The following is a 19477-nucleotide window of genomic DNA, read 5'->3' as shown; positions in this document are numbered from 1 at the left end:
GTGAGACAGAAATAAGCGAATAACGAGATAATAAGGAATTCATTCACTGCCCCGGCCCAGCCGGCTCAGGGGTTGAGCATCGACCCAGGAACCAGGAGGTGACGGTTCAATTCCCGGTCAGGGCACAGGCCCGGGTTGTGGGCTGGATCCCCAGTGTGGGGCGTGCAGGAGGCCGCCGGTCCGTGATTCTCTCTCATCGTGGATGTTTCTCTCTCTCTCCCTCTCCCTTCCTCTCTGACATCAATAAAAATATGTATTTTTTTTAAAGGTAAAGTGTTTTTTTGTTTTTTTTTTCAAATAGATCCATGAGCCCATCCCACAGACGCTGAGCTTGAGGAGGGAACGCGCGGGTAAAACCAGGCCACAGGAAAGAAGGTCTCAACGTTTATTTCCATGTTAAAAAGGAGCGCTACCCTGTGGTTAGAATATACTTGATGCTGGAAGATGGGGTCACTTTATTTCTGAAATGGTTCCAGAAAAAAAGAAAAGGGAAAGGGAAAAACAACCCAGACGTCATGACGCGTGAGATTGAGACGTCCCGGCAGGTCCCAGCGACCGTCCCGCGCGCCCTCCCCTCCCCGGCACCTCCCGGACTCCACGCCCTTGGCGGTGCTGCCTGCATGCGTCCCGCCATCAGGCCACACGCCGAGCCCCACGCCTGCACGTGTCAGCGCTCGGCTCTGCGTGCTCGTATCTGAAAGGTGCGCGTGCCCACAGGCCTGGAGCGTTCCGTGTGCTGCTTACATGACATACAGGCATCTCTGCTGTCCATGTGTTAGCATGACTCCGTCCCCGGTCCCTTCCACGCCTGGGAACACGGTCACCCCACACGTGTGTGCGTTGTGGGCAGGACGGCTGCTGGGCGTGCAGCCACTGGGACGTGGTGGACAGAGACCAGAACGGAGAATGGAGACCATTTTTGAGATGATCGGAGCAGAAAACCCAGGGGGGGGGGCGACGACAGGATGGGGGGACCCACCGAGGGCAGCGGAGTGTCCCCGCCGACAGACAGACAGACAGACAGAGCCTGGGGGGGCCGCACCCCAACATCGGAGACCCGCTCTAACACAGCGGACAGACAGCTGAGGACACCCACAGGAGCCGACTTGGTGAGACTGACAAGTGAGTCAGGCACCTCCTGCGGTGGACGGTGTGGGGGGCAGGCGCGAACCCCGCTTCCCCGCGTGGGGGGTCTGTGCATAGACACCCCGTCCGTGTAGAGGGGTCATTCCAGTCCGCCCAGTGGGTGAGATACGACAGCCGGGAGGTCAGGGTTCCCTCCTGGGGCCGCAGCTGGGGGACCCCGGCCTCCAGGCCTCCACGTGGCTGCTCCTGCTTCTCTCCAGGCCGCTCCCCGGGGCCGTCTGGGAACTGGGTCACCCCTCGGCTGTCAGGTCACCTGGGCCTCGGGGAGCACGTACCCCCGCCCCCGACTCAGAGTCCACAGCCCGAGGCCCCTCCCGAGCCGCTGGCGTCTGGGTTTGGGGGGATGTGGGGGGCGGAGGGGGGGGCCGAGGTGGGGACTCGCCCACAGTGCGTCCTGTGGGACCCATTGCTCGGGCGTCTGGGCCATGAACCCCGAAACCCCGGCGGGCGCGGGCCTCTGTCGGTTAGACGGAGCGGCCGGACGCCTACGGGTCGCACCCTGTCGGCTCTCTCCCCACCGGAGCCGTGGCTGGGGGACGTTGGGGGAGGATGGTCTGGGGAGGATTACTGCATGTCGCCGAGTTAAAACGTCACCCCGCCTGGTAAAAATGGTTTTCGTTCCGGGAAAACGGGAAGTTTAACCTGACGCGAGCTCCTGTGCGAGCTCCTTGCCGTGTCTGTGGGGTCGGTGCGGCCGCTGCTCCGTGTGGCGCTCTTCTAGCCCCAGAGATGCGCTGGGGGGGGGGGCTCCCCGCGAACCCCGACTCGCAGGAGACGAAGCGCTGTTTGCGGGTCACGACTGTTCTGCGGCGTTCGGTTCCGCGTAGAAAACCGGGAGGACGCGCCCGCCCTCCCAGCACAGCCACAGCTTCCGAGAGCCCGTGTCCCACGACACCAGCGGGTCCACAACGGGACGGAGGGGAGACGGGGGAGGGGAAGCGCCCGGCGCCCCGGGGGGTGGAGCGTGGGGGACGGGGAGACAGCAAACCGGACGCGGGAGACTCCCGGACCCCCCGCAGGAGCACAGGCGTGACTGGGACGCGTGGAAATCGAACGGATGTCAGAGGGGAAACAAAGACATTTCTTTTCTTCATGTTTCCCAAAGGCCGGCGAGGTCACAGGAGGCAGCTGCAGAGGCGGGTGGAAATGAGGGAGCCGGCCGCGCGCCCCGGGGGGCACCGTCAGCAGCTTCCGGGTGCCCATCCCAGGCCTGGCCAGGGCAGGGGGCGTCCATCCCAGGCCAGGCCAGGGTAGGGGGCGTCCATCCCAGGCCAGGCCAGGGCAGGGGGCGTCCATCCCAGGCCAGGCCAGGGCGCCCGCTGTGCTTCAGAGGGTCCAGGGCTGGACAAGTCACACCAAGTCCTCCCTGCATCGCCGGCCCAGCGTGCGTCCGGGGTGACAGGCCATGTCCTCTGGGCTGGGTCTGTCCGGTCGGAACGGAGCCGGGACCAGGCAGCGGGTAAGACTCATGGGAGCATTTCTCCGGGACCCACGGGCGGCCATTTCAGAGACATTTCCCAACTTAAACCCCAGGGGGTCAGGGTTCGATCCCCTGTCAGAGCACCTGCCCGGGCTGCAGGCTCCATCCCCAGTGCGGGGCGTGCAGGAGGCAGCCGATCCATGCTTCTCTCAGCATTGATGTTTCTCTCTCCCTCTCCCTCTGAAATCAATAAAAATTCATTTAAAAAAAAACCACCCCAGCGGCTCTACTCTCGGCGCTCTGCCCTGCTCCAGTGGGACCCCCCTGCAGACACCGTGCCGTCCCATCCCGTGCGCCCGCCGCCCGCCCTGCCCCCCCACCGCGAAAACAGAAGGCATAAAGGTGAATCCCACGCACGCACGCACGCGCTGTGCTCACATCTGGTCCCGCAGCCTCTCCATGTAGTCCCGGAAGTCCCGGGGGTCCCCCCGCCCCAGGTCCGGGCACACCCACTTGATGCTGTCCTCGCCGTGGAACAGGATGGAGTCGGTGTAGGGGCCGCCCTCCTCGGGCAGGATGGTGGTGTAGGACGTGAACTTGACCCGCTTCCTCTTGGGGGCCGAGGGGGTGGCGGGCGGGCGCCGCGGGTCCTTCTCGTAGACGTACTCGGGGGGCCGGAGCAGCTGGCTGGGCAGCGCCTCCTGGGAGCCCCCGTTCAGGAGGAAGCTCCCCTCCTCGAAGGGCAGCCCCCGGTCCAGCCCCGGGGCGCACTCCTCCGAGGGCAGCGTCACGTCCACCGGGCTCTCCAGCAGCTCCACCTCGTGGCCCAGCCACACCCAGTCGTGGGAGTGCGGGAGGGCGCCCTGCTCGCTCACGGAGAACCGCTTGTGCCGGTACCGGAGGGCGAAGGCCACGCAGTTCACCAGGAAGACCAGGATGGCCAGGCAGAAGACGCCCAGCAGCGCGTACATGCCGATCTCCAGGTCGGAGAGCCCCCGGGAGGCCGCCGTGAGCTCGCCGGCCGCGGGGTTGGGCCCCTGCGACCGCCCCTGCGTGGGGAAGCTCGTGAAGGCGTCCGGACCGCCGCCCGGGGGCCGCTTTGCGTCCTTCCTCCCCAGGGGGGGCGGGGGCGGGGTGGCGCTCCGGTTGGCGCTGTCCCGGTGGCCGGCCGGGGCGCCGTGGGGGGGCCACCCCGGGGCCGCCCGCTCCCGGCCTCCCCCGCGCGGGATGGAGTTGCTCAGGGGGTCCTGGTACTCCCGGCTCACGCCCTCGATGTCGTTGGTGGCTCCGTGGCCCCGGTCCACGTGGGGGTCGAACTTGACCTTGACGTGGCCCTTGCCGGCGGCCAGGACGCTCTTCCTCTTGGTCTTCTGGCAGGGCTCGCTGATGAGCATCTCCAGCTTCACCAGGGGCCCCTGGCCCTCGCCCTCCGCCGCCACCACCGGCCACTGGGGCTGCAGGTTCGGCCGCACGGACGCCACCATCTCGTCCAGCGACGAGACGGACACGGAGAAGTCCTGGGGGTCGTAGATGTCCAGGGGGGTCACCGCGCCGTCGCTGAACAGGATCCACGAGCTGACGATCGCCTCCTGGGGGAAACCAGGCCAGAGCGTCCATTACTGTTACCGCCCGCGGGTCCCTTCAGGTCGCGGCCACGACCTGAGCTCCTGCCTGGCACCCCTTAAACGTGCAAACCCGGGAAAGGAAACTTCGGGAGGGAGGCTTTGGTCGGTTGGTTTTTATGAATCCTCACCCGAGGGTGTTTTCTTTTTCCAATCATTTTCAGAGAGAGTGGGAGGGAGGCAGGAGGGGGAGGGGGAGAGAGCGACATCGATGTGAGGGACACGGGTAACCAATCCCGACTGCAGCCGGGGGCCGAACCTGCCACCCTTCGGTGGGAGAGCCGGCGCTCTAACCACTGGGCACGCTGGCCGGGGAGGAGCCTCTGTGCTTTATCGCTTTGCACAGTCCAGGGCATGCCCGGCCCGCTGGCGTGAGGAACGATGCCATGCTCTCATTAACATGCAAAGTGCATGCTAATTCATGCATCCAGGCCGCGGGATTCGGCTCTGACCTTTCGGAAAACACTCGGAAAGGTCAGGCGATTGATGGAGCCAAACTCAGGTGCCGCCTGTCAGCTTCCTGGGCAGCCACCCCCCCCCCAACCTTCCTTGTCAGGAGGCCACGAGGGGCAAAGGCGGCGGCATTGGCGGGAGGAGCCGGGAAGAGGCTCTGATGCCCACGGGGACCGGGGCGCTCGCCCAGGAGGGGTGGGGGTTTAAAGGCGGGGAGCAGGTCAGAGGTGACGAAGCGGTAAAGACGCGAGGCGCACGGTAGCGCTCCCTGGCCGCCGCACTCGCTCAGGAAGCTGCCGGGAGCGTCCGGCACCGACAACCACGCGCTTTAGGCGCAAGTGAAACCCATGACCCTCAGGTCGAGGCCGAGCAGCCGCCGACAAAGCAGACGGCACAGGGCACAGGGCGATGGATGGAAACAGACACGAGGATGCCCGGCCAGCGGGCTCAGGGGTTAAGCGTCGACCTATGAACCAGGAGGTCACGGTTTGATTCCCGCCCAGGACACAGGCCCGGGTTCCAGCTCGATCCCCAGTGGGAGGCGTGTGGGAGGCGGCCGGTCCATGACTCTCTCTCATCACTGACTCTCTCCCTCTCCCTTCCTCTCTGACGTCAATAAAAACATGTTTTTAAGAAACCACGTAGGACAAGCGTGGCTGCCCCTGAGCAGTGCGGACAGAACCGGCGGGCGGGAAGCAGGGGGCAGCTCGGGCGCCCCAGCCCCGGCTCTGAGGGGGTGCTGACCGCCGGGGGACGGGGAGACGGGGGGGTGGTCTCCGCTGACCGAGGACACACGGGCTCCGGGGCTCACCTGCCCGGGGGCCTGGAGGACGTCCTGGGCCGTCACCGTGGCGACGATGGCTCGGCGGTCGTCCCGGTGCGGCTGCAGGGAGAGCGACAGCCCGGCCACCAGCTGCACGCCCAGGTCAGCGATGGCCACGCGGTCCTCCAGCACCGTCACCGTCTTCTCGGCCAGGATGGAGTCCGACAGCGGCGAGAGGACCTGCGGCGGCGAGAGCGCTGCCGTCTGGGCGCCACGCTCATGTGAACCCCCGCCCCGCGGTCCCCCCCGCGGTCCCACCCCACGTTCTCCGCCGGCGGAAGGCTGACGGGGACCCTGTGCAGCCAAGCGCTCGCCCCGCCTGCCGCCTGGAGGCCTGAGAGGCACCATCCTGGTCCGCTTTCCTCCCTCTCGCTCAGGCCCTGGGAGCAGCGGGGTGACCTCCCGGGGGGGCTTCCTGAACTGGAAGGCAGCACGGAGCCCTGGCCGTGTGGCTCAGTGGTCAGAGCGTCGGCCGGTGCACCGAGGGGTCAAAGGTTAGAAATCCCCTGGTCGGGCACATGCAGGAGGCAACCCATTGATCACACTCTCTCTCTTTCTCTCCCTCCCTCCCTCTCCCTCTCTCTCTCTCTCTCTCCCTCCCTCCCTTCCACTCTCTCTAAAAATCAATGGGAAAATATCCTCGGGGGAGGACTAACCAAACAAAACAAAGCAGCAGGCACCCTCCCTGGCTGTGGCCGGAGAGTCCTGTGGGAAGGGCTGGATCGGGCTGGATTGGGCGTCGCCGACGATGGAGCGGCCGCAGGAGGGGCAGAGGGCGGCCTCGGGAGCAGGGAGGGACTCTGGGCTGACAGTCCACACCGACACCCCCGTCCCACCCGGAGGAATTCGCCTTCCAGCAGCCTGAGCCGGAAGGAACCCTCCCCCAAAGCCCACAGGTGCCAGCCCGGCCCCCGCCTTGACCTCAGCCTTGGGGTGCCCTGAGCACGGACCAGAGCCCAGGGTCGGGCCAGAACTCAAGACCAGGCCAGAACCCAGCCCCGGGACCCTGAGAATCAGTGGGGCTTAAAGTGCTCAGTCTCCGGGAATCTGGGGCACAGTGACGGGAAAGTGAACAGAGTAGAACACGTCCCTTCAGCTGTGTCACATGTAACTCTGGGACGTCTAAGACGCCGTCGCTGTGAGCGGTCACGTCTTCCGTCTTTATGAGGCCACGCCCCGCCCTGTGCCCACAATCACCCGCCAGCACGGGCTCGGACATCGCTGAACTGGAGCTGCAGCGCAGTGGAGAGCTTTGCACCGCAAGGCTTTCTTACTTTTAATGCGTGTTTTCACTACTTTTCTGTCTGCTGTGCGAGGTCTGCCCTCCGGGTCTGGAAAATAGAACCGGCTCGCACAGGGCCTGCCGTCTCCTCCAGCGACGTGCAAAACGCCAGCCGCACCGGCGGAACTGCTTACGCCATGGGCTTACTGTAGCTCAGGTAAAAGAAATTCTATATCTTCCCTGAAACTCTCTAAGGAGCAAAAATTGATTTGGTTTCCAGTGACTGAAATTGGTAAATAGAGCGCCGGCCTCAGCACTGAAGGGTCTCGGGTTCGATTCCCGCTAAAGGGCACGGGCCTGGGTTGTGGGTTCGATCCCCACCCCGTGTTGGGGTGCGTGCAGAGGGCAACCAATCGATGTGTCTCCCTCACATCGAAGTTTCTCTCTGCCTCTCTCTTCCGTCCCCTCTCTAAAAACCAATTGGGAAAATATCCTCGGATCCTGATTTTTAAAAAATTGGTGAGCACAGAATAGAGGGCAGAATCTCGGAGGGGAGGCAGGGAGGGCGCGTGGGTGGGAGGCAATCAACCGAAGACCTGTGTGCACACATGCGTCACCCGTGGACACAGACAGCAGGGAGGTGAAGGCCTGGGGGGCGGGGCCTGGAGGGGGTCAACGGGGAGGGAAAGGGGCATAAAAACATAAAAATAAAAAAATTGGTGACTACACATGAAGCCGGTGGCTCTCACAGGTGCACACTCACACACACACACATGCACACACACTCACACACACATGCACACGCTCACGCACATGCACACACGCACATGAACACATGCAAGCACTCACACACACGCACACACATGCGCACACACACGCACACGCTCACACACGTGCACACATGCACTCACGCTCATGCGCGCACATGTACACACGCTCACACACGCTCACACACATGCACATACACACACGCACACACTCACGCTCATGCACACGCACATGCACACGCGCATGCGCTCACGCACACGCACACGCACATGCACACGCGCATGCGCGCACACGCGTGCACACGCACGCGCACACACACACACACCTGCACCTACCAGGCGGGGCGGCAGGGGCGCGTACCTGCACGGAGGTGATGCCCGGCTCGCGGCCCGCCAGCGTCCGGCCGCCCTGCAGCTGCGCGACCCGCGGCTCCTCCACCGTCAGGAAGCCGGCCACCAGGTCGGTGATGTCCAGCTGCCAGTCGGGGCCCAGCAGGGGGCGCAGCCGGCCCGGGTCGGGCGCCTCGGCCACGAACTGCGTGAGGACGCGCACCAGGGCGTGCTGGTACTGCAGCGAGCACCCGCGCCCCTTCCTCTCCTCGTCCTCCTCGTCCTCGCTCTCCCGCGTGGGCCTGGGCACGAGCGGGCGGAGGCGTCAGCGGGCGCGGGGCCCATCGGCTCACGGTCCCCTGACCACCTGCCCCCCTCCCCGCGGGCTCTTCCTGACGGGCCCTGCGCTGCCGCCGGCGTGGACACGGGAGGGAGCGCAGGCCCTGCCCCGCCGCCCAAGCAGGTGGGCGCCTCTCTAACCTGGAGTTTCGAAAGCATCGCCCGCAAATGATGCAAGACTGCAGCCCGGGGGGGGGGGGGGCGGGGAGCCTGAGGTCTGGGCCGGGAGCCGGTGCCGGTCCCCTCACCTGGAAGTGGGCACAATGGCTGCCCCAGGCCTGGCCAGTGTAGCCAGGTGGTTAGAGCATCGGCCGGAACACCAAAGGGTCTCGGGTTCGATTTCCAGTCAAGGGCTCCTCCCTGGGTTGCAGGTTCCATCCCCGGCCCCAGGCAAGAGTCAACCCATCGATGTGTCTCTCTCACATTGATGTCTCCTCTCTCTCTCTCTCTCTCTCTCTCTCCCCCCCCCCTCTAAAAATCATTAGAAACATATCCGTGGGTGAGAATTAAGAACAAGAAGAATGACTGCCCTGCCCTGGCCGGTGTGGCTCTGTGGACAGAGCATCGGCCTGGGGACTGAAGAGTCCCGGGTTCGATTCTGGTCAAGGGCACGTACCCGGGTTGCAAGCTCAATCCCTAACCCTGGTTAGGGTGCATGTGGGAGGCAACCAATGGGTGTGTCGCTCTCACAGCGATCTCTCTCTCTCTCTCTCTCTCCCATCCTCTCTCTCTAAAATTCAATGGAAAAATACCCTCGGGCGAGGATGAACGAAAATAAGTAAATAAACAAACAAATAAAGAGAACGGCTGCCCCTGGCCTTCCTCCAGGTGTGGGGGACTCGGGCAGTCCCTCCCAGCGGGAGCCTGACGCCCCCTCCACTCGGCCCCGCCCTTCAGAGCCCCCCTGCCCGCGCCCTTTACCGGAGGCCCCGTCTGGGGCTGCTGACCAGCCTGTGGCCACCAGTGGACGGGGACACGTGTCCGGGGGAGGGGCAGCCACGTGTAGGCATTGTTTTTAATGTTTTTAATGTTTTCTTTCCTAAAAATATGTGTTTTTATTGACCTTTTAGAGAGAGAGGAAGGGAGAGGGGGAGAGAGAGACAGAAACATCGATGACGAGAGAGAACCATCGATCAGCCGCCTCCTGCAGGCAGCCCGGGCCCGTGTCCTGCCCGGGAATCGAACCCGAGCCCCTGGTTCCTGGGCCGATGCCCAAGCACTGAGCCCCGCCGGCCGGGCGCTTGCGAGGCGTTTTCCCATTTCCCCATTTCATTTCCGGTCCTGAGGCCCCAGCACAGGAGGGTCTCGGTTGGGTCCGTTGGCCTCCCGCCTGGATGGGCCCCGGACCGGGCCCCCTCGTCCCGCCTGCCGGCCGCCCTCCCGGCTCCTCACCTCCTGTTGGGGGCCACGGGGACCCGCCAGCCCTTGACCTGGCTCAGCTCCGTGTCCGAGATCTCGATCTGCAGGGGCAGCCGGGGCGCCCAGACCGTGACCTCCAACTGGGCGGTGAAGTGCTGGTGGGTGAAGCTCACGGGCGTGTCCATGCGGCCCCTCATCTCCTTGCCGTTCACAAACACGGAGTCGCAGCGCTCGGAGACCTGGGGGGACGGGGGGGGGGATAGAGCAGGAACCCCAAGACGTTGGTCGTATCAGCGGGAAAGACAGGGAACGCTGGGGACCCTGACAGGACAAGGGGCCCCAAGGGGCGAACCCCAAAGGGCCGGGCTCGGGGGAGAGCGGGGCGACGCGGGCAGCACCTTCACGACGTCCTCGTCCGCGGACCTGCACTCCAGGGCCTCGGCCACGGCCACCACAGAGCCGTCCTCCTGCACGGCCACCACCTTGACGGGCACCGAGACAGCCTGGCCGGTCAGGATGGCCGTGTTCAGGATCTCCGTGTCCTGCGGAGGGAGGCGCGTGTCAGCCGGCGGGACGCGGGCGAGGGAGCCGTGCACGGGGGCGCGGAGCAGGCCGCCTCCGCCCTGAGGTCTCCTTCTGCGACTTCCGCCGTCCGCGCCCCTCAGGCTCACCTCGCACAGCCCAGGAGGCCCCCCTCGCCCCCAGCGTCCATCAGGGCTCGGGGCTCACTGGGTGAGCAGCTTCATGGCTTTTCACAGAGATTAAGTCTGAACAGAACAGCTCTTGTCCATAGAGAACATCAACTTCGTAACGAATATTTGAAAACAATCTAAATACATTTTTTAAAAGCCAGGTCAGCATGGCTCAGTGATTGAGCATCAACCTGTGAACCAGGAGGTCAGGGTTCGATTCCCGGTCGGGGCACAGGCCCGGGTTGCAGGCTCCATCCCCAGGGAGGGGGGTGCAGGAGGCAGCGGGTCCATGATTCTCTCTCATCACTGATGTTTCTCTCTCTCCCTCCCTCCCTCCCTGACATCAATGAAAACATCTCTTTTTTAAAAAGAAGTAAAACAGGACCAGCACATTGTCAACAGCGAGACGCGAGGAGAGAAGCTGGAGCCGGTCCGTCCCCCGAGCCTCCAGGCCAGCGCTTCTCAACCTGTGGGTCGCGACCCCTTTGGCGGTCGAAGGGCCCTTTCACAGGGGTCGCCTGAGACCATCCTGCACGTCAGATATTTACATGACGATTCATCACAGTAGCAACGTGACAGTGATGAAGCAGCCACGAAAATAATGTTATGGTTGGGTCACAGCATGAGGAGCCGTATCGAAAGGGCCAGAAGGCTGAGAATCGCTGCTCCAGGCAGGGAAGGCAGGAGAGACGGCGTTTCGTTTTCCTCTGTGTCTGTGCCTGCGTTTAACCAGCGTTCCGCGCCGAGAACACATGTTGGAGGGAGGGACTCGTCCGCCCGCGTACGGCTCCTCGTCCGCCCGCGTCCGGCTCCTCGTCCGCCCGCCCGCGTCCGGCTCCTCGTCCCCGGCCCCGAGCACATGAGGCTCCTTCGGTGCCAGGAGAGCCGGGTGCGGAGCAGGAGGAGGCGCGGGCAGAGGGAGAGCGCGGTGTGCGGCCGCGGGCAGGAGTCCACATTGCCAGTCAGCCCCCTTGTGATTCTGAAGCTAATGGGTAAGGATCTCTGGTAAAATTATCAAAAAGTAAGTTATTTTTTTAAAAAAAGGAGAATGGCCCCAATCCTCGGCTCGTTTTCACCACAAACTCCCCCCTGGCCACGGCGCGGCGCTTTAAAGATCGGGATCCCGGGGAGAGAGTCATGGTTCTCGAGGCTCAGAAACCCCAGGCGAGAACCCGTCTCCTCTGTCGGAGTAAAAGGAGGCGGCGCACAGTGTGGCCTCGTGTCGCAGCGTCTGGGGCCGCCTGCCCTCTGCCCAGCCAGCTCTCCGCACCGCGTGGACGTAGAGCGGTTCCTCCAGCGATGGTCCCGCAGCACCGCGCCGGCCTGTGGGGCTGGGATTGCGTTTCTCCTCACATTGTTTAAACGTTTATAATGAATGTACATCCTTTTCATGAAAACTATAAAACCTTCCAAGGAAAAAAAGCCACACGCAGGCACCCATCCAGCCACAGGGCAGGCAGAGGTGTTGGGTGAGCAAGGCTGCACCTTTCCAAGCTGCCAGGTGCAGGCACAGTTTCCAGGTGCAGAAGCAGGTGCAGGTGCAGGAACAGGTGCAGGTACAGGTACAAGTTCCAGGTGCAGGAACAGGTGCAGGTACAGGTACAAGTTCCAGGTGCAGGAACAGGTGCAGGTACAGGTACAAGTTCCAGGTGCAGGAACAGGTGCAGGTACAGGTACAAGTTCCAGGTGCAGGTGCAGGAGCAGGTGCAGGAACAGGTGCAGGAGCAGGTGCAGGTGCAGAAGCAGGTGCAGGAACAGGTGCAGGTGCAGAAGCAGGTGCAGGAACAGGTGCAGGTGCAGGAGCAGGTGCAGGTGCAGAAGCAGGTGCAGGAGCAGGTGCAGGTGCAGAAGCAGGTGCAGGTGCAGATGCAGGTGCAGGTTCAGGTGCAGGAACAGGTGCAGGTGCAGGAGCAGGTGCAGGTGCAGAAGCAGGTGCAGGAACAGGTGCAGGTGCAGAAGCAGGTGCAGGAACAGGTGCAGGTGCAGGAGCAGGTGCAAGTGCAGAAGCAGGTGCAGGTGCAGGTGCAGGTGCAGGAGCAGGTGCAGGTGCAGGTGCAGGAGCAGGTGCAGGTGCAGGTGCAGGTACAGGTACAAGTTCCAGGAGCAGGTGCAGGTGCAGGAATAGGTGCAGGTACAGGTACAAGTTCCAGGTGCAGGAGCAGGTGCAGGAGCAGGTGCAGGAGCAGGAGCAGGTGCAGGAGCAGGAGCAGGTACAGGAGCAGGAGCAGGTGCAGGTACAGGTACAAGTTCCAGGTGCAGGAGCAGGAGCAGGAGCAGGTGCAGGTACAGGAGCAGGAGCAGGTGCAGGTGCAGGAGCAGGTGCAGGAGCAGGTGCAGGTGCAGGAGCAGGTGCAGGTACAGGTACAAGTTCCAGGTGCAGTAGCAGGAGCAGGAGCAGGAGCAGGTACAGGAGCAGGAGCAGGTGCAGGTGCAGGAGCAGGTGCAGGAGCAGGTGCAGGTGCAGGAGCAGGTGCAGGTACAGGTACAAGTTCCAGGTGCAGGAGCAGGAGCAGGTGCAGGTGCAGAAGCAGGTGCAGGAGCAGGAGCAGGTGCAGGTGCAGGAGCAGGTGCAGGTGCAGATGCAGGTGCAGGAACAGGTGCAGGTGCAGGTTCAGGTGCAGGAACAGGTGCAGGTGCAGGTTCAGGTGCAGGTGCAGGAGCAGGTGCAGGTGCAGGTGCAGGAGCAGGTGCAGGTGCAGGTGCAGGTACAAGTTCCAGGTGCAGGTGCAGGTGCAGGTGCAGGTGCAGGAGCAGGTGCAGGTGCAGGTGCAGGTACAAGTTCCAGGTGCAGGTGCAGGAACAGGTGCAGGTGCAGATACAAGTTCCAGGAGCAGGTGCAGGTGCAGGTGCAGGTGCAGGAGCAGGTGCAGGAGCAGGTGCAGGTACAAGTTCCAGGTGCAGGAGCAGGTGCAGGTGCAGGAGCAGGTGCAGGAACAGGTGCAGGTGCAGATACAAGTTCCAGGAGCAGGTGCAGGTGCAGGTGCAGGTGCAGGAGCAGGAGCCGGAGCAGGTGATGAGAGGAGCACTGGGCGGGGCTGCAGGATGAAGCTTCCGTTCCTCACATGTGGAGGAGTCGGGAATCCCAGGTGAATACGGGGCTTGGTGCATGTGGTTTGAGGGGCAGTCGGTTAACTGGGGACAGGATGGACCAGGGGCAGGTGTCCAGGGAGCCCGCTGGGGAGGGGAGCCCAAGGCAAGTACGGCCAGAGGCTGGTCTGTGAGCGCCATCTAGTGGGTGCCCCAGGAAGAGTCGCCTGTGAGTCCCTCTCCCAGGAAAAGGAAGTTCCAGCCAGCGCTGCCCCTGCCGAATCAGTCGGGGTCTGGGCGCCTGGGATTCGTTCAGATGAGGTCACACTGGATGAGCGAGGGTGGGCCCTAAGCCCAGAGGCTGGTGTCTGGCTGGTGTCCTCGTACAGAGAGGAGACAGGCAGGTGCACAGGGTCAGCTGGGCCCTAAGCAGAGAGGCTCTGTCCCTTGGAGCCACTTCAGAACCACTCTTCAGAGTGGTCAAGAGTTACATTGTAACACACAACCCCACCAACCAATCCGAGAGTTACATTGTAACACACAACCCCACCAACCAATCCGAGAGTTACATTGTGACACACAACCCCACCAACCAATCCGAGAGTTACATTGTAACACACAACCCCACCAACCAATCCGAGAGTTACATTGTGACACACAACCCCACCAACCAATCCGAGAGTTACATTGTGACACACAACCCATCAACCAATCCGAGAGTTACATTGTGACACACGACCCCACCAACCAATCCAAGAGTTACATTGTGACACACAACCCATCAACCAATCCGAGAGTTACATTGTGACACACGGCCCCACCAACCAGTCCGAGAGTTACATTGTGACACACGGCCCCACCAACCAATCCGAGAGTTACATTGTGACACACGACCCCATCAATCAATCCAACCCTGGCACTTCCCAGCCAATGGGAATTAAACCCAAATGCAAGAAACCGCCCCCACGGGCAGCGCAGCCAGCCCGGGAGACACTGACGGCCAGACGTGTGCCGTGTGCACAGCACACGTAACCACCCCAGGCACGTGCCCGGGTTGCGGGCTCGATCCCCAGTGTGGCAGCCGATCCATGATTCTCTCTCATCATGGATGTTTCCCTCTCTCCCTCTCCCTCCCTCTCCCTTCCTCTCTGAAATCAATAAAAACCACGTATTTTTGGAAGCGCTCGAAGAAAACTGCGTCGCTCACCATTGCGAGGGGGACGATGCCCACGAAGCTGGTCTGGCTGACGAAGATCTCCGAGACCACGAGCTCGCCCGCGGCGTCCTCCTCCGGGTACTCCACCTGCCACGTGACGGGCTGGGCCCCGGCCAGGCCGCTGCTGTTGTCCACTCCCAGGTCCACCTGCAGGATCTCCGCGAGGGAGCCGTTCACCCTGGAAGGGGGACGCGTGTCAGAGGGCCACCCCACCCCGAGAACAAGAGTGCGCCAAACGGCCACCTCCTCTTGGCCAGCACGGAGAAGGGCCGCCAAGCCCTGGCCGGTGCGGCTCAGTGGATAGAGCCTCGGCCTGTACACCAAAGGGTCCCAGGTTCGATTCCAGTCAAGGGCACAGGCCCCGGGTGCAGGCTCGATCCCCAGTGGGGGGCGTGCGGGAGGCGGCCGACCCGTGATTCCCCCTCAGCACTGATGGCCCTATCTCCCTCTCCCTCTCCCTTCCTGTCTGAAATCAATAAAAGTGTGTGAAAGGAGAAAGAAAGCGTCACACACAGCCACGGGGTCCACTTTCCCCAGAGTCCGCCCTGTCCTGCTTTCTCCTGGGGGGGGGGGGGGGCGGGCGCCTCATTAGAAGGGACCCGGCGCTGCCTGGCAGGCTGCTGGGCGCCCCGGTGAGAGCGGCTGCTAATGAAGCCGGTCCGGGTCGTGGCCGCGCTCGCTGGCCGGCTGGGCGCCCCCGGGGGCCGCAGAGGGCACGGAGAGGCCAGGCCGGGCCGGCGCCCTGGCCACGGGTCGGCGAGGCCCGTCATCATCCCCAGTTGACGCCCGTCCCCGAGTTCCCCTGCTGAGGCGCCGAGCAAGGTCCTGGGCCAGGACACGGGGGCGTCCATCGAGGGGCTGCGCGGCGGCCGACCCCACAGAGGTCAGGCCTCAGGGGAGCCCCCCGCTGAGCACACAGCGGAGGGAGGTCGTGCCCCCGCCCAGCAGAGTGTAAAGCGGCCGGCGCCTGGGGGTGAGGGGCACCCCTCCTCCCACAGGGGCAGGTAGGAGGGGCAAGAAGGATGATGACGGGGCAAGAAAGGGGCCGGCGTGGCTCCGTGGTTAGAGCGTGGCCCACACACCAAAGGGTCTTGGGTTCGATTCCACGTGCTGGGTTGCAGGTGTGACGCCTGGCCCCATGCGGGATGCGGGACGGAGGCAACCAATTGATATTTCTCTCTCTCTCTCCCTCTCTCTCTCTCTCTCTCTCTCTCTCCAACCCTTCCATTCTCTCTAAAAATCAATGGAAAAGAAATACCCTTGAGTGCAGATTCTTAAAAAAAGAGAGAGACTACGCCATGGCTGGTGTGGCTCAGTGGGTAGGGCGTTGGCCCACAGACTGAAGGGTTCTGGGTTCGATTCCGGCCAAGGGCACGTGCCTGGGTTGCAGACTCGATCGCCAGCCCCGGTCGGGCGCGCAGAGGAGGCGGGGAGTCACTGTCTCCCTCACAGCGACTTTCCCTCTCTCTGCCTCTCCCCCTTCCTTCCGCTCTCCAAGCATCAATGGAAAAATGTCCCCAGGGGAGGATTAACCAAAATAAAAAATGAGAGAGAGAGAGAGAGAGAGAGAGAGAGAGACGAACTTGGCGCAGAGGACAGGCGAACCGGGACCGAGCATGACATCCAGGGAACTGGGGGGGGGGGGCGCGGGGGGGGGGGGCGCTGGGGTTGTCTGTCTCAGGAGGCGGCTCCCAGGCCGGGCCCAGGAAGCAGGAATTAGAGGGCCCAGGACAGGGCCCAGGACGCCCACGCGTGGGTCCCGGGGACACGGACAGGGAGCTGACACGGACCCGCACCAGCACCGGGAACAGGCCGGTGCTCACGGCACCTCCATCTCCAATCGCCGCCGGGTCCGCGGGGCACGTTCTCGGGAAGGAAGGCGTCTGGGTCACGAGGGGGCGGATGGGAGGCGGCGCCGGGTCAGCCTGGGGGGAAGGAGCCACCAACTGGCCGGAACCGGCAGAGTGAGCGGCAGCCGCCCCGCCGCGGACGGTGGCACCGCCAACCTCGGGCATCGCCGCTGCGTCCCTGCACCCCCCACCCCCACCCCCACCCCCACCCCCACCGCCGGGAGGGGCGCAGCCGCCTGGGGGCCCACGCAGCTCGGGGCCAGGAGGGCTGGGCCGGCTTTGGTCTCGGGCCTGACCTTGGAGCCAAGAGAGACCCCTCCAAGGTCACAGCCGGCATTGTCGTAAGCCAATGGTGTGTTCTCTCTGATGTCGGCCGGCTGATCCCCCCACCCCACCCCCACCCCCTCCCCCCGTGAGCAGCGCTAGGGGCCCGGGAGCCACCCTCTGCGGACACGTCGGTGAAGATGTGTGAGCGCCCGGCCACGTGGCTCAGTGGCTGAGCGTCGACCTGTGACCCAGGAGGTCAGGGTTCGATTCCCGGTCGGGGCCCAGGCCCGGGTTGTGGGCTCCGTCCCCAGTGGGGGGCGCGCAGGGGGCAGCCGGTCCGTGGATGTTTCTATCTCTCCCTTCCTCTCTCTCCTTTTCTCCCTAAAAATCCGTGGGAAAATATCCCGGGTGAGGATTTAAAGAAAATCACACGGGGCCCCACCCGCCTCGGAGGGACGGCCAGAGCTCAGGTTGCCGGCTCCATGCGCTCCCTCCCCGGCGTCTTTGTGCCACGGATCCCACAGGCCGTCCAGACGCCCCGGGAGGCCACGTGTGGACGCGAGCGGGTCCAACGGCCTTTTTAGAAAACAGTCGAGAGGGAACAGGGACATCCCTCCAAACAGCAGCTCACACCACGTCCTCTCTGGGGGTCGTGCTGCTTCTAATTCGAACCCCCGGGGCCGCCCTCTCCCTGCACGTCCCTCCCAGCCCTGGGAGAGCCCGTGTGCCCGCCGCCGGGCAGCCCTTCAAACCTCGTCTATTTTCGTGGCTGAGGACACGCTGTGGTTCCCACCACCGTCCCCGGCAACGGCTGCGCGGCTCTGGACCCGGCCTGGCTCCCGAGGTAGCCCCCGCCCCGCCTGCGCCCTGGTCTCCAGTCCGCCCCCCTCCTACCCCTGCCCCCCGCCATCGGGTCTTTATGCTCCCCCGCCCGGCCCCCCTGCCATGTCCCCGGCCCCCGCCCCGCCTGCGCCCTGGTCTCCAGTCCGCCCCCCTCCTACCCCCCCCCCCGCCATCGGGTCTTTATGCCCCCCCCGCCCCCCGCACCCCTCCCATGTCCCCGGCCCCCGCCCCGCTCCCGAAATGTGAAATGCACGGCCTCCCGCCCCTCACCCCCAATTAGGAGCCACTCCAGCCCCCGGGCCGCCCGCCAGCGGCCGACTGTGGCCTCCCATTAGCGGCGGCTCCTTCCTTCCTCCAGCCGTCAGCACCTTGTTCCCGCCGCGGGGCCTGCCCGGGTGACGGGGTGTATGCTCAGGGTTTAATGAGTCCGATTCGGCACAGGCCCCTGTGAGTTCTACTTGGCAAATGGCAAATTGTCTCCTTTGCCCGAGGGTGGGGGGAGGGCGGGGGGGGGGGCACAGCGTTTAAAAGTTGGTTTCTCCGCCCAGAGATGGCGCCGTCTCTGTCCTGATGGAAAACAAGCATCAGAGGAAACGCCACGGCCACTCGGGGGAAAGAGAGAGAGGCACCCGGGGATCCGGCGGGACTCGAACCCGAGCTTGGGGGGGGGGGCAGGCCCCCAGCAGCACTGCTGCCGCTCCCGCAGCTGCTCACACTGTTTCCCTGCGAGGAGCACGGCAGGCTCCGCGAGCTGCCCTCATTCCCGCCGGAAGCAGGACGCTGGCCCCCACGCGCCCTCCCTGCCGGGGGCTGTGGGACAGGCGGGCACGGGGGGAGGCACCGGCCGCCATGGCATCGGCCTCCAAACCCACAGAGGGCGCTGTCCCCTCCACGCCAGGGCGTGCTGGAGACGACCACAAACATCACACACATTCACACGCACACACCTGTGCTTGCACACGTGTGCACACACGCATGCAATGTGTGCACTCATGCAGCGTGCATAGACACATGTGCACTCACATGTGCCCATGTCCATGCATGCATATGCACTTGAATGTGCACTCTCGCACATGCCTACATACATGCACCCGTGTATGTGTGCACGCTCATGCAAGCATGCAAACACACATGTGTGTGGTGGTACATGTGTGTGCACACGTGTGGCACCTGGCTCGTGCAGGTGCCCCTCCGCCTCTCCCTGCACACTCTGCCTGAACAGGCTCCGGGGGAGCCCTGAGCCCGGGAGAGGGAGGCAGGGGGCTCCCCGCGCACCCACGTCACCCTTCCCCTCTCACTCCACACACAGACCGCGGTGTCTGCCTGCCCCGCCCTCACCATGCCTGGCGCTGCCTGCCTCTGGCAGCGGATCCTGGCGCCCTCCCAGGCCTAGCGGGCACCGCGGCCGCAGCCGGAGCCGGGCCCTGCGCTCCGAGGAGCCCCCGTTGAAAGCGCCATTCAGCGCCCCAGCCACGGGCGGAAGCCGGGACAAGAGGCGGCTCTGTGGGGCCTGGCCCCGCGCCCGGGGCGGGGGGTTCGGACAAGCTGCCCAGACCGGCCCTGACCAGCAGGGGAGACCCGGGGGCAGCGTGACTGGCCGGGCGCAGGGACGGGGGGCGGCCACCTGCCCCCAAGGACCCGCAGGGAGAAGAGGCGACTGTGCGTGTGGATCGCCACGGCGGAGCGTGGAGAGGGGACGCGAGAGGAAGCCTTTCCCGCGCTCGGCCCGCGGCCTGGACGCCTCCACACAGACCGGACTCCGCCCGCGGCCTGGACGCCTCCACACAGACCGGACTCGGCCGCGGCCTGGACGCCTCCACACAGACCGGACTCGGCCGCGGCCTGGACGCCTCCACACAGACCGGACTCGGCCGCGGCCTGGACGCCTCCACACAGACCGGACTCGGCCGCGGCCTGGATGCCTCCACACAGACCGGACTCGGCCGCGGCCTGGACGCCTCCACACAGACCGGACTCGGCCGCGGCCTTCGGGAAACGTTCCCGTGGGGAAGCGTCTCAGTCACGCAGGTTTCTGTGTATTTTTGCTTATTGTTGTTTTTTAGATCCTCACGCGGAGATGTTTTTCCCATTGATTTTCTTT

The 19477-nt window shown here is 64.2% G+C and overlaps 1 protein-coding gene across 1 annotated transcript in view; it reads right to left on the bottom strand.

Annotated features, from left to right (window-relative positions):
* Positions 1-371: 371 nt before the first annotated feature.
* TMEM132B (transmembrane protein 132B) overlaps positions 372-19477 on the bottom strand; it is a 61436-nt gene continuing 42330 nt past the window's right edge. The window contains exons 4-9 of the mRNA XM_081113872.1: positions 14408-14594; positions 9880-10023; positions 9515-9720; positions 7815-8085; positions 5453-5644; positions 372-4155 (exon numbers count right to left, since the gene is read on the bottom strand). Of these exons, the coding sequence (XP_080969998.1) occupies positions 3001-4155; positions 5453-5644; positions 7815-8085; positions 9515-9720; positions 9880-10023; positions 14408-14594 (2155 nt within the window). The 3' untranslated portion in view covers positions 372-3000. The remainder of the gene's footprint in view (positions 4156-5452; positions 5645-7814; positions 8086-9514; positions 9721-9879; positions 10024-14407; positions 14595-19477) is intronic.

Source organism: Myotis nattereri (genome assembly GCF_964212035.1).
Source record: "Myotis nattereri genome assembly, chromosome: 19".
Lineage (NCBI taxonomy): Eukaryota > Metazoa > Chordata > Mammalia > Chiroptera > Vespertilionidae > Myotis > Myotis nattereri.
The sequence above is the reverse complement of the archived record's forward strand: the minus strand, read 5'-3'. Positions and strand labels throughout refer to the sequence as shown.